This window comes from Schistocerca serialis, chromosome 3 (genome assembly GCF_023864345.2).
Source record: "Schistocerca serialis cubense isolate TAMUIC-IGC-003099 chromosome 3, iqSchSeri2.2, whole genome shotgun sequence".
Lineage (NCBI taxonomy): Eukaryota > Metazoa > Arthropoda > Insecta > Orthoptera > Acrididae > Schistocerca > Schistocerca serialis.
The window spans coordinates 19260906-19276030 of record NC_064640.1 but is presented as its reverse complement, the minus strand read 5'-3'; the positions used below and the strand labels follow the sequence as shown (position 1 = coordinate 19276030).

The 15125-nt window shown below is 37.9% G+C and overlaps 1 protein-coding gene across 3 annotated transcripts in view; it reads right to left on the bottom strand.

The window, feature by feature from the left end:
• Window positions 1-1064, bottom strand: part of LOC126469680 (PHD finger protein 23B-like) — a 45831-nt gene extending 44767 nt beyond the window's left edge. For all 3 annotated transcript variants that reach the window (XR_007586048.1, XM_050096831.1, XM_050096832.1), the window contains exon 1: window positions 908-1064. Coding sequence is in view for 2 of the 3 variants with exons in the window: in XM_050096831.1 (XP_049952788.1) it covers window positions 908-929 (22 nt within the window). In the remaining variant the exon portion in view is untranslated. The remainder of the gene's footprint in view (window positions 1-907) is intronic.
• Window positions 1065-15125: the final 14061 nt, after the last annotated feature.

Genomic DNA, 15125 nt, shown 5'->3' with positions numbered 1-15125 from the left:
AACAGCAGTCAGTTGAGGATCAAATTTATTAAACCTGTTATCATATGAGAGCTGAGGATAATGATACAATAAGTTCACACTTTTCATTATTTCAAAAAAAAACATAGTAGTTGTGCTGTGATCAAAAAGAGATGTATGCTTATAATTACCATTGAAGAATAAATCATCTGGCGAGGTTAGAGTCAACACAAACCACAGCTCAAATTCAGGTGAAAATTCACAAGCATGAACACAATAAGTACAGAGAAATATGGAAGCACGCCGGGAAATATTGAAGGAATTGGGGTTGGGGGGAACAACAAAGAACTAAAATTACTGCACATTGGGATAGTTGCAGATGGGTACATGGGAGCGACATGATTATCAGTAACACACAAAGAGAAATACCACAACCCATACTTTCTTCACAAAAAAAATTCGTCATAAGAGATGTTATATCTTATCTCAGAAACGATGGCGTGTTCACATACAGGCTACTATAATGTGGTATGTTCCTCGAACACAATTCCAACTATTCGGTTTTAAGATTGGCAATCAAGCGGTCCAAGTAATTACGCATTCAACGATGAGTAAAATGTATTTCGGGAGAAAGTAAAGCATTCAGCATGAAAGAGTGAATGATTAAAACCACGCTATTAATTCAATGTCATATAAATAATGCTCAAGCATTTGTTACGCTTTTCCAAATACTCCTCCAAGTGGTCTTGATACCACGCAAAAAAATAGACGTAAGTGGATTTACGAGCGCCAAACTGATTCTCTAGAGTCAAATAAGTTATGAAAATACGTGTATAGCAAAATATAAAGAGCTCTCACTGTACGTAGTATACCATACTTAAAAATATACACTACCAAATATTGACAAACAAACGTGGTAAAAAAAAGTAAATAAATAAAAAATACATACCAGTTAAAATCATATCAGTCATTCTTGCTCTACCAATTCCACATAAAATATTCAACTAACTGCATAATTCTACAAAAATAACACTTAAAGCCCGTAAGTTTCACTGCCCACCAATTTCCTCTACGAATGGCACTATACAACTGCATTTCTTCGCTGCTTTTCATAAAGTCAAAGACAACATTTTCGTGCGCTGTCATTCAATTATTCACGTACACAGATGCAATATAGTTGCTGAAATACTCGACATAATTTCTGGTAGAAATATATATTTTGAGATATTAGTATATACCAATTAAAATGAATGTTATTGCCAAATTAACTATAATGCAAGATAAAAACTTTAAATTACATGGTCATTACAATATACGAAACGGATTGAATTGGATTGTTTGGGGGAAGAGACCAAACAGCGAGGTCATCGGTCTCATCGGATTATGGAAGGATGGGGAAGGAGCCATCCCGGCATTTGCCTGGAGCGATTTAGGGAAATAACGGAAAACATAAATCAGGATGGCCGGACGCGGGATATACGAAACGAAAAAATATACAATTGCTAGCTGACCGCCACGTTTGAGATTGGTAATTACTTTCGAAGTGTTGCCTGAATGAATAAGTCTTCCACTGCATGTGATACGAAACATAATGTATTTTCTTAAAGCTTAAAGTGTGTTAAAACACCTTTTCCCTCCTTTTCACGAACCTGAGAAGGTACCGTAGTGAGTGAATATTCTCAAGCAATCGTACAGAGTAGTGAAAGTTATAAACGATATAAGACTGTACGAAGACAGACAAGCTCGTACAAAGATTATTGCACTACAGTTATATTACAATATTATTATAATTTACTCGCAACACAGATGTATTGGTACTTCACCAACTTATACATTATTTCAATATGGATTCCATACAGGGAAAAACACCATGAACACAGTTAACGAATTCAATGAATCACTGAAAAAAAGCAATAAAGTAACAGGTATCTCCTGCCACCTCAATAAAAAATTAGATTCAGTGAATCACTTGATACTGCTTTAAAAAATAGATTGATATGGCACCAGATATACGGTAATGCTTTGAAGTGACTCAAATCTTATCTGATAAACAGGAAAACAAGAATCTCAACATCTTACACCATGTAGAGCACATCTCAGTGGAGTACAATTTCACAAGAAGTCCCTCAGGCTCAATTTAAGAAGAAATTCGATCTGTCTTGCACATAAATTACTCACCTCTCGATGTCAGTACTCAACCAATCATGTTTCGTTACTCACTGAAAAAGAAAACTCTCGAGAAATTTTTGATGATGTTATAAACACCTTCAATTACCCTGAAGCATGATTCCAACGAAATGGGCTGAAACGTAACGTTTCAAAGGCTGTGTTGACACGATTTAATACTAGACACTAAAAAAATTAGCGGCATCAGTATAATACATAAAAATCAAGTTATAAAATGAATCTGAGTCGATAACATTCTTAGGAATTTAGACAAAAGTTTCAGTTGACAGGCACACACAAATGATTTAAGTACTAACTGTTCATTTGACGTATTTTCATTTTTCCCAAGATGTATCTCAATCTCAAATTGTTTCAGTATATACTATTTTACCTTTATCCTGTATGTGCAAAACTGAGAGATCATTTTCTGTTCCCGACAATATGTGAAATGAACAGATTACAGAAGATGCAAAGAAAGTTTTTAAAAACTCTGTAGATCTATTATAATATCAGTTTTTGGTTAGCTGCTTTACTCACAATAATACTGTTTACATTTTGTTTGTGACGAGATTCGCACTCCCAATGATCTTCACGGGGCTGTGAATTAACTTTTAACATTGGTGAAATGACACAATTTCGAAGACTTTACTGGTCTCATACAGATATGATTTTATGTATATTGACTGACGTGGCGAGTGAAGATTTGTAGCAAGGGAAGAAACTTTTGTACCCAGGTGTCCTGCTTATTAGGCAGGTGTGTTAGCTACTAAGCCACCTTGACACAGCGATACACGCAACTGCATGGATTACCCTGGTATGCCTCTCTCCTCGAATCATATTCTCACAGCCACCCCAGTCTAATTTGAATTCCCCCTTATAGGCAAACAGAATCGCCAAGGCTCTCCACGTTCTAGAACAGCACCTCAGCATCGAATGTAAATGTGAAATCCATTCTGAAAACCCAGGTGCAGGCGAGAATTTGGATAGAGGAGGGAGGCATGCCAGAATAATTTGTGCAGTTATGTGAACCGCTTTGCCAAGTGGCAAATTTTCACTCACTGCTTGAGACTTTATACATAAAATCATATTTGTAAGTGATTAGTAAAGTCTGTGAAATTATTTCATTTCATTTGCATAAGTACCTGCACCTGGATTTCAGGCTGGATCCCCCATTTACTTTCGATGTTGAGGTGCTATTCCAGAGCAGGGAAAGTCTCGGTAGTTCTGTTCGTGTGTAAGGGGGAATTTAAAGTAGACTGGGGTGGCAGTGAGAATTTGGATCGAGGAGGGAGGCATGCCAAAGTTGATTGGTTGATTTGGGGGAGTGGACCAAACAGCAAGGTCATCAGTTCCATCGAGTTAGGGAAGGATGGGGAAGGAAGTCTGCCCTGCCCTTTCAAAGTAATCATCCTGGCATTTGCCTGAAACGATTTTGGAAAACCTAAAACAGGATGGCTGGACACAGGTTTTGAACCGTCGTCCTCCTGAAGGCGAGTCCAGTGTGCTAACCACTGTGCCACCTCTCTCAATGTGTGCTAGAGTGATCCATGCAGTTGTCTGAACTGCTGTGCCAAGGTAGTTTAGTGGTTAATGCACCTGCCTAGTAAGCAGGAGACCCAGATTCGATTCCTGGCCTGGGTACAGATTCTCACTCGCTGCTTCAGTCTATATACGTAAAATGTTGTTATTGGTTGTGTCTTTGATGTTTGGTCAAAATACCGACAAGAGACAGAGTGAGCTCAGTGTTGGTTCCAATGCTATTTCACTGATCCACACATTGGAGAAAAACTGTTGGCACCGATGTTGGCCCCAAGGTGTGGACCCAGCCTTTCATTGCATTAATATTTGTTCCATAGATCATGACTACAACATGTCAGTTTAACATAAAGTTTCCTTATATGACATAATTATAATTTTTTCCTTTTTTACAATTACTAGGCCTACTTTATATCCAAAAATTCACCTATTGAGTAGAAGCAGTAGTCAGTTAGAAATTCTTTTAGTTTATTTTTAAGTGCTAGTTGCCTAACTATCAGACCTTTAATGCTATTTGGTCAAAGACCAAAGACTTCTGTGGGAACTTAATTCACCCCTTTCTGTGCCAATGTCAGATTTAACCCTGTTATTTTTGAATTGGGATGGGTTATTCATAACATACTTCATAAGTGAATATATGTATTGTGAAGGTACTGTGGATATCCCGAGTTCCTTAAATAAATCTCTGCAAGATGATCTTGGGTGGGCTCCAGCTTTTATTCTGATTACACGCTTTTGTGCAATGAATGCTTTTTCTCTTATTGATGAATTATTCCGAAATTTAATGCCATATGAAGGCAGTGAATGAAAATAGGCATAGTAGGCTAATTTATTGATATGTTTATCACTAAAATTTGCAATAACTCTAATAGCACAAGTAGCTGAACTCAAATTTTTCAACAGATCATCAGTGTGTTTCTTCCAGTTAAATTTCTCATCACTTCACACACCCAGAAATTTTGAATATTCTGCCTTAGCTGTTCAAAGTCCCTATCAACAATGTTATGACATTTACTGTACAAACTGTATATACTGTGTTTCCTCGAAATTTAATGAGGGTGCATTTGCAGAGAACCAATTAATAGTTTCCTGAAAGACATTATTTACAATTTCCTCAGCTAATTCTTGTTTGTGGGTATGATTACTATACTTGCATCATCAGCAAAAAGCACTAGTATAATTGTGTAGGCTTCTGTGGCCAGTTTTAGTCGACATAAAAGTTTTCTGGGTATGGTACCGCATCATAATGTATAAAACTACCGCTGCTGGAGAAAAACCAACGTTTCACTCCATATTCATAAAGATGCAAAGCTAGTTCTGTTTAGTCTACATAAAAGTTTTCTAGGTATGGTACCCCATCATAATGTATAAAACTACTGCTGCTGGAGAAAAACCAACGTTTCAGCCATAGTTGCAGTGGCCTTCTGCTGGGTCTAAGAAGGCTGCTGCAACCGTAGCCGAAACGTTGGTTTTGCTCCAGCAGCAGTAGTTTTATACATTATGATGTGGTACCATACCGAGAAAACTTTTATGTTGACTAAAAAGAACTAGCTTTGCATCTTCATGAATATAGAGTGACAAGTCACAAACATATGTTAAGAACAATAAGGGACTGAAACCTGTGGGACACTGTTCTTGATACCTCCCCAGTTAGAAGACTCTGCAGATTTTTGCAGACTATCTGTACTATTAATTGTAACCTACTGCATTCTTCCAGTTGGATATGAATTAAATCATTTGTGCTCTGTCCTGCTCGTACCACAATACTTAAGTTTATCTAGCAGAATTTCCTGAGTCACATGGTCAAAAGTCTCTGAGAGATCACAAAAAGTCCCAATGGGTGATGTTCGGCTATTGAGAGCATTTAATATTTGATCAGTTAAAGCATATATAGCATTTTATAATGAGAAGCCTTTCTGAACACAAAACTGACATTTTGTTAGTACTTCATTTTTACAAATATGTGAAGCTACTTTTGAATACATTATTTCGTTAAGAACTTTGGATGAAACTGAGAGAAGTTAGTTTGGGCACTAGTTTTTAGCATCAGACCTACACCCTTTTTTATGCAATGGTTTAACAATGGAATATTTCAGTCTATCTGGAAAAACGCCCTATTCCAATGAGGTACTACATATGTGGCTGAGAATCATACTTATCTGTTGGGAACAAGATTTTAGTACTCTGAGGGAAATGCCATCAATTACATGTGAGCTTTTACTTTTGAGTGAATTTGTTATTTTCCTAATTTCAGTAGGAGAAGTGGATTGAACTTCAATTTTATCAAATTGCATAGGTTCTGTCTCTTCCATATACAGCCTTGCATTTTCTAATGAATAGCTGGATCCTATGTTTACAGTTGGCAAGGCCACTGCAGTTCTTCCTTATTCAGTTTGATACTTGTATATGTGTATCTACCATTACACTGGCTCATCCTTCTGCTAGGGTGAGTTTTAATTACATGATACCTCTTTCTTATTACTTTCATGTTTTATCTGTCCCCCCAACCCTCACTCCCGTAATTCGTTATGCGAAACGCATTTCCTGTTTATCTTTTTTAGCTGTTTTTAGGGTTACCCCACATTAACTTGTAGTTCATGACAAGCTTGTTTTCCACCTCCATTTTACATGACAACCAGGTTCCATACTTAATGCTTTCAATGGTCAAACAAGTAGGTATTTTAAATCTACTCATCTTTTAGCGATATTAGGTCCACTGTTCGCTAGGTTCATGTCTCTGAGCTGCAATTATTTCCTTATTAAAAAGTTTTCGATGGCGTTGGGCCTAGGGCATGTAATACTTTTTAAAAGAGTAAACCGCCATTTGACTGTGTATTATTATATTTATCTTTTGTGCTATCCAGATTTCGCCTTTTATGCCATTTTCAAGAACTTTGCTGAAGGTTGTTAGACCATTAATAAGTTATATTTGTTAAGACTGTCCAAAGCAGGAGGCGACTGATGACCTCAGAAGTTAAGTCGCATAGTGCTCAGAGCCATTTCGTCCAAAGCAGGTAAACAAGGCTAACACATGTGTTTAAGAAGTAACTCTCGAAGACAATGATAATGACATAAAAGCCGAAATCTGGATAGTACAAAAGATAAATGTAATAATACACAGTCAAATGGCAGCTTACTCTTTTAAAAATTATTTCTTATTGTTCCAGTCTGCCTGCATGAAATACGTAAAAAATGGAATTAGTAAACCAGTTACGTAATTAACACAGAGACTGTTCACTCATTTGAATCATTACTCTACTGTTGCTGCATTTGCTATAAGTGAATGGAATGGAATACAATGTAAAGAAATTAGAAACGTTTTTGGGGCTAATTAATTGTTATTGTCGTTTTGGTGAAGGATAATGTGACTGCGTCTAAGCCCTTAAAAAGTTATCAAAGAAAGGAGTAACTTTTGAATGGTTTGCAGAATGTGAAACTCACTGTAGCCAACATATATGCCTCATGAGAATCAGAAGCTATATTGTTGTTTAACATAATTCTGATCTATTGTTCAGTTTGCAACTCAGACTGAAGAGCAAATGAGAATTATCTTAAAGAATGTGAAACTGTTATACTTTTGAGCTACCCTTTGGCCTTAGCTGTCGGTGTTATTTTGAGCCAAGAGCACAATGGTAAAGGAAAATGTATTAGTTGCGCTTCTCACCACATCAACAAAGTTAAATTCAATTACAGTAGCACAGAAAGGGGGTTGTTGGCGTTAATGTCTGACGTTAACTACCTTAAGTGCTACCTATATGAGAGGAAATTTATCATGGTAATTGGCGTTTTTGTGACTGTTAAATTTAAAGGACCCCAATAGCCAGCTGATGCGTTAGGCTTTAAAACTAATGAAGAATGATAGTGAAGTACGTCATAAACCTGAAAAACTGCACTAAAATGCAGACGCCCTCGATAGAAAGGTTCGAGTAGTGCAAGCAGATGAAGAATCAAAAGATGTCCAGGAAGAACACGTTGACTGACAACAGTATGCCACAATGCCTGGTTTTGTGCTTGAAGACGATATGTTGTTGTTGTTGTGGTCTTCAGTCCTGAGACTGGTTTGATGCAGCTCTATCCTGTGCAAGCTTCTTCAACTCCCAGTACCTACTGCAGCCTACATCCTTCTGAATCTGCTTAGTGTTTTCATCTCTTGGTCTCCCTCTACGATTTTTACCCTCCACGCTGCCCTCCAATACTAAATACTTCTCCCCAATTTTATTCAATACCTCTTCATTAGTTATGTGATCTACCCATCTAATCTTCAGCATTCTTCTGTAGCACCACATTTCGAAAGCTTCTGTTCTCTTCTTGTCTAAGCTATGTATCGTCCACGTGTCACTTCAATACATGGCTACACGCCATACAAATACTTTCAGAAACGACTTCCTGACATTTAAATCTATACTCGATGTTAACAAATTTTTCTTCTTCAGAAACGCTTTCCTTGCCATTGCCAGTCTACATTTTATATCCTCTCTACTTCGACCATCATCAGTTATTTTGCTCCCCAAATAGCAAAACTCCTTTACTATTTTAAGTGTCTCATATCCTAATCTAATTCCCTCAGCATCACCTGACTTAATTCGAATACATTCCATTATCCTCGTTTTGCTTTTGTTGATGTTCATCTTATACCCTCCTTTCAAGACACTGACCATTCTGATACAACGTACCTCAAAACTCGGTTGGGAAGCCAATTGGTGATACCAATGTCACTCCAGACTTGTATTATTGCTCAAATCCATGGCAGCATACAAGTTTGTCATCGTGGCAGACTTGCACTTTATGATTGGGATGGATACATTCTTTTCGTACAATCAACTTTTTGTGGCAGAATCCACAAGTCAACAGGGCATATCTCATTTCATCTAGTTTATCAGCGTCCCATGAATTCCCCCTTTGAAATAGACAAGTTACTGCCATATGCAGGCCAAAAGAAATAAGGCCTTTAGCACACTGGCTTAAAGCAATCTGGAGTCAAGTTCAACATAAAAATGTGAAGCCTACACCTAGGCAAGTGCAGAGGAAATGTAAAGTAGCAATACTGCCTCCATATCAGCCAACTAACTGGGTGCTATTGCAAAATTCTGCAATTAAGAAAGGCAAAACTAAAGAAAAATTCACTCTATCTTTTGAAGGCCATATCAAGTCATACGTTTCACTTCTCCCACCACTGCAGTAATACAACCATCAGATTGTTTTGTGATAGTCCATTTTTATTGGATAAAACCCTGTCAGGGGAACACTTTGCTAGCCCTACTCTATTAGATTTGCCTAGAAACTATCCACCTGCTGTCTAGACATCCTTATGAGCTACAGTCATGTGATTAGAATCTGTATGAACCCAGTAAAGTAGTCCTGAAGCTTTAGTGAAGCACCGCTAATTTTAAATATATTTGTTGTATCTTGATCAAATGCTTGCCTGCTTGTAGCCTGAAACCATTTTATATATTTTATTCTGTGTACTTTATTTTTAGCATTTCATATTTTTTAATCTGTGGAGAAAGTGTGTAGAGGTTATCCACCCCCCCCCCCCCTACTGCAAAACTTGTGAAATGTGTTTTATATCGTTCATCTGCTAAGCACATTAGTCCTTTAATGGACGCAGTATTGCTGTTTGCTTCTGCTTTAGATTCCAAAAGTATATTTGCAGTCGTTTTTTGTAACTCATCCTTAACTGGTAGTTCCATATCTTCTTGTTGTAATCTTGTACCTTGCATAATTTCTGGGGACAAGTATTCGAAATGCCAAGTGAAAGCCGAATATATGCAGACATCTCACACTTAAGTCATTCATCTAATAGCGTTTCCTTGAGCTCTAATTGGAGTGACGCATTATTTCCTTTTAACAGTGGTAAAAATGGCGCCTTTCACACCCTTTACACATACTACATACACATAACACACTACTAACGACAGTGGAGGGTTGATCCCTTCCACAATTACACAAACACGATAATTAGATGTTGTGGGACCTGATGAACAGATTGTCTGTGTCATGAAAAGTGTTTCCATACTCAACATGAGTAAATTCCGCAGTTTTCTTTCACAACGTAATTTTCAACCTTATCGGTGTTTTTTAATTTAGGAATTTTTTAAAGAACTTGCGTGATCTTATGAATATGTAGACACTGTGTGCCACTAAGCCATCACATGCCACACTGACATCCATTACTGAAGGTGGAGTTAACGTCCCCTTCCATGCCCACTGTCATCTGCCCCACACATGCTGCTACTGCCACATGGAGAGAGCAACCACATGCTTTCTTCCCATCAGCTACGTTGCCACACAAAAAAAAAACCGTCACCGCCATTTGAAAGGGTCTAACATATCTTTACGTAAAGTTTGCCTCCAGTGATACATCAACAATACACTTTCGTACTGCTCGCTGCAACACTGTGCATGTTGTGATGAAGCTTGTGACATTGTATTTCACAGATAATATGGGCCCCCTTTGCATTGTTGCCATACGACTACACTTTTAAGGTGCTGGCTGTTCGTGGACAAGATTGTTGTTGACTTCTGGAAGTAATATGCAAGGACTAGTTAGACTATGAAACACCCTATAATAAGCGCGCCATTATGAGGTGCTTCAGCTGCACACATACTGCACCTTCTGTCAGTAGAACAAAAACATATACTGCATTTAAAGTCATATGAAACGAAAGTAGAAGTTGCTATGATATCGCAAATTTTTCCCTTACGTGCAATGGAAATACAAATTTGGACTCAATTTTCTCACATTGAGAACTCAGAAGTAGCGATCTATGTTTCACTTGGAAAAACTTTCAATAGCCAAGTTCACATGTGCTAATTTTACTATACAGCAAGTGAATTGACAAATCTGAGGGCTGGCAAGACTTATGCCATGTGGACAACAGTCTGCTGTTGTGTGCTGCCATCTGGTGGCATTGACGTTAACTTGTAGGTGAGCGCAAGGGCTAGCTGTGCGCGCTGTTATCAGTGCAAATTGTTGATCAATTCCATATGTATTTCGCCCGTAAGGCTATTACATCATGCCAGTTGCGCATGTGCAAAAGCCCCTTCAAACGTGCACAGCCTAAGATGTGCTTGCGACCCTGATGCCAAGTTTCAGTATATTTAGTCCTGTGTATTTCAGATTGTCACATCTACGTTATGTTGAACAGCATTCAAAGAAAAAGAAACAACACATCGGCAATGTGTCAAAATTTAGGGCATTCACGAGTTCTTGTGCTCCGATACAGCAGCCACCACTGAGCTGAAGGAAGGGTAAAGAGAGGCAGGAAGTGGCAACAGGTAACAGAAGGAACAGTCTTAGAACTTTGTCAGACAGTTTTGTGGTGAATGTAAAACATAAGTTTGATTTGTTGCTTCAGTTAGAAAGTGATGAGCCTCAGACAGAGGTAGGTGTAGAGAGGGTACAACTAACTTTCAATAGAAAATTTAGTAAGAATGTAGGGAAGTCAGCACACAGAAAGAAAGTTTTGTTGTTAGGTAGTTCTCATACTAGAGCTGTAGGCCAACTTCTGAAGGATGAATAAGGATCACAGTATCAGTCCACCAATTTTGTTAAACCTAGTGCTGGTCTGCGTCAGGTGACAGAGGATTTAGGTTCATTCTGTAAGGGCTTTACCAAGAATGACACCATGGTTATTGTTGGTGCGCTGGGCAACAGTGTTAACAGAGATCCTGGAGACAATATGGTATGTGACCTGGTAAAGATTACATCAATATCGAGACATACCAGTGTGAAGTTTGTGTCTATCCTGTGACGCCATGATGACCCCATATGAACTCTTCTGTCAGCAGAGTTAATTTGGAGTTGGAGCAGCTGCTTGGGTCGGGTATGGGGTCACGTATTGGTGTAGTTCCTGTTGATTCCGTCAGTAAGTGGGATTATACTAGGCATGGCCTATATCCGCGGCCGCCTGTATTAGAGGCTGGAGTCGTCAAGCTGACAACGCCGTAGCCTGTGACGTCAGTAGGCAGCCTAGCGTGACCAGCTAGGCCGAGACTGAAGTTTAGATTTCGTCGAATGCAGACGACGTGTCAGATATAAATACGCAATCACTTTCTTTTTTTGTAGATTTGGTCCGTATAAATAACACAGTAACCTAGAAAAGCAAATTTCTCGCAGTATTACGCCGACTTTATGTTGGAATTACGCATTTTATTCTCGTTTCCTTGCAACGATGAACTTTGCAATAACTCACATGTGCTTCACAGCAGTATATTATGACGTTTCTTACCCGAGATTTGGAGATATAAGTTCAGCAAACAATTTTGTGAGGTACCTATTAACATTATTTGCAGACTTGCAATTATTTCAGTCTCTTATTTGAAATGTATTATCATGTTCCTTACTATATAAATGACAAACTAATATAAAAGTTTCTGACAGCTGCAACATATCTTTCACACCTTTATATATGAGGGTGACATAATAATAATAATTTTTAACGAACGTTTTTTGTGTATTGTTCATTAGTATGTTAGATTTTTTTTTAAATCACAGGTCATACACAATCTATTTAAATACTTTCACACATTTTTCTGAGGCAGAATGAACTGGGGACCCTGCTGTAGGATTTTCATAAGAAGCATGACTGAAATTTATCAGTGCATTAAAGTTTATTTCATAGTGGCCACCTCCTCCTTGCCAGTACTAATCAGAGCATTTAAGGACTGAGGTTATGGGTATGAAAAAAGTTTCATAATTTTGTGTCAAAAGTTATGTAATGTTTTTAATTTTCTATTAACTCCCTCCTTCTTGGAACATATTAAATGATCATTTTGGAGTTTGGTATAATTATTTAATAATATGTTACACATAATGAAAACCAGCTTTTTGTAGATATCAGTAAGTGGCCTTCCACAGAGACGTGAATCTGTTACAAATATTTGCAGAGAAACATGTGATTCAACTCCTTGGCCAACCAGATTGAGTAGTAATTGCTTTTGATTTTGACAAGTGAGGAATTTTGTTTCATTCTCTTGAGATATTAAAAGCTGCATAACTGTATATATACCGAGCGAGGTGGCGCAGTGGTTAGACACTGGACTCGCATTCGGGAGGACGACGGTTCAATCCCGCGTCCGGCCATCCTGATTTAGGTTTTCCGTGATTTTCCTAAATTGCTCCAGGCAAATGCCGGGATGGTTACTTTCAAAGGGCACGGCCAACTTCCTTCCCCGTCCTTCCCTAATCCGATGAGACCGATGACCTCGCTGTCTGGTCTCCTTCCCCAAAACAACCAACTAACCAACTGTATATACAAAAGTGCCAAGTTCCCCAACAATATCTGATGGCACAGTCAATCCACTTTGGACAAGGTTATCAAAATATTTATCTGTGGTGTGTGTGCCTAAAACAAAGTCAGTGCATGTTGTACAACTGAGCAATTGTGTTGTTTTGTGTGCTGAATAACCACAAACATACAGAAGCACAGATTTGTGTACATCCACGTTTTCATCGACTATGTTGCTCGAAACACTTACAAACAGATTCTCGTCAACATACATAGACATTACATCTGAGATGCTTACGTCATTCATTATTTCTGGAGAAAATTTTACTGGGCCATATTTTGCAGACTTTATTTCCAAAACAGTCATTATACGCAACTTCTTTTCAAATTCAAATACCTGGGTTACAGAAACATTGTAGTTTCCACCCGATAATTGACGATACCTACTAAACTGTGATTCCAAATTATCAGTTTGTAGTTTTCCCGTCAGAAGATACTGCACACCTACACCAATGAAAGAATATTCTACAACTTCTGAAATAACAGAAGTACTCTGATACAATGCCTGATGTGTGTCTGTGGTCAGACAACTGGTAGTGTCCAAAGCCCTCCATCTCTCTAACCAAGCCAAAAATTTGTCGAGAAATTCAAGCCTGTCATCAGAAGCACTAGTGAAAGGCAGTCGCAATTCATTTTGTTTGCGAATTCCCTTTGTACAGTTCTTAACATTAATATTATTCCACCAATGGAGAATGATTTCAACAAAGTGTACAGTTCCTGAATTTTCACCATATTCAGCTTTTAAGCCTGCAAGTGTTGTGTCATTAAAAATATTGCAGACAAGATTGACATTTTGTCTTTCTAAGCTACTGGGATACACTGATTTGTGAGTCAACCGAGGAGCTAATTTCAAAAGCTGGTTGAGTTCCATTTTGTATAGGTTCTCAATATCTGAAAATTTTGCCATTAGCAGATCACTGGATGATGAGTCAAAGTGGGGAAATTTAAATGTTCTGTCACTGTCCCTCTGGTTCAACCAGTTGTTCCTAATACTTTTTAACAAATGAACAGTGTCAAACATTACAAATACAGGGGAGCCACATGACAGAAAGGAATATGGACTGCTGGAATTTTTTACCAATAGTGAAAACATATTCCTATTAATTCTGTTGTTATCAGATATAATAACAACAACAGTCAGACCACACGTGGAAAGAAACACATTAAGTGTTAATTTATGGAGATCTGAGCCTGACAACTGTTTGACAGGAATCAAATGAACAGTGTCAAACATTACAAATACAGGGGAGCCACATGACAGAAAGGAATATGGACTGCTGGAATTTTTTACCAATAGTGAAACTGCCATATAAAGATGACGTGAGAAAGGCAAGCACAGTTTTTGCCTCAGATGGGGCATTATTTTCTGTATATCCACGGAGTTTCCCCCCTTTAAACTGAATACATGGCTCAACATAAATTTCATCCACTTGCAGAATTACAAATTTTTCTCTCTCATCTAATTTATCCACAACAATTTTAAGAAAATGGGCATTTTGTGATTTATTGGTTGGACAAATCTTCAGTGAAGATGAAAGCTGCTGAATGTGTTTCACATGTGGTAAGGTAAGTAATCCACTTGACTCGAGTGCTGTATAGCATGCTGGAGATTGGTTGTAGATAATAAATGCATGCATCATCATATCAACCGAATATGTCCGCTTATTCATTGCCAACAAATCTATCTGTTCCAACAGAAACAAGAGTGTGGCACAGCAATTTGGATTAGCTTCCGAATGCAGAATAAGTTTCTTTACAATATTCTTTAATTCATTTAAAAGAGAACTAAAAGCGGGTGTGTAGCTATCACAGTTGATATCTATACTCAAAATATTTAATATTTGTGACCATCTGGTTACTCTAAGTGAGGAAGGTAAAATCCAACTGAGCTGCTCATGTGACAGAATGAAACCATTCACACACACACTTAAAATGAGTTTGTCACTAATTTGCATACTCACTTTGACCTGAGGAATGTCTTCAGAAAAATCTATAGTATAAAATAATATCTTATTCTCTTTAACATTAACACTCCACTTTCCTACACTCTTTATTCTATCCTGGTCCTCAGCACACAAACACTGAAAATTTGCAATAATATCCTAATTTAGCATGGCTTCATTCTTCTCCTTCTCTTCATGGCTTGCACGCTTCCTTCTTATTTCTGGGTCACAA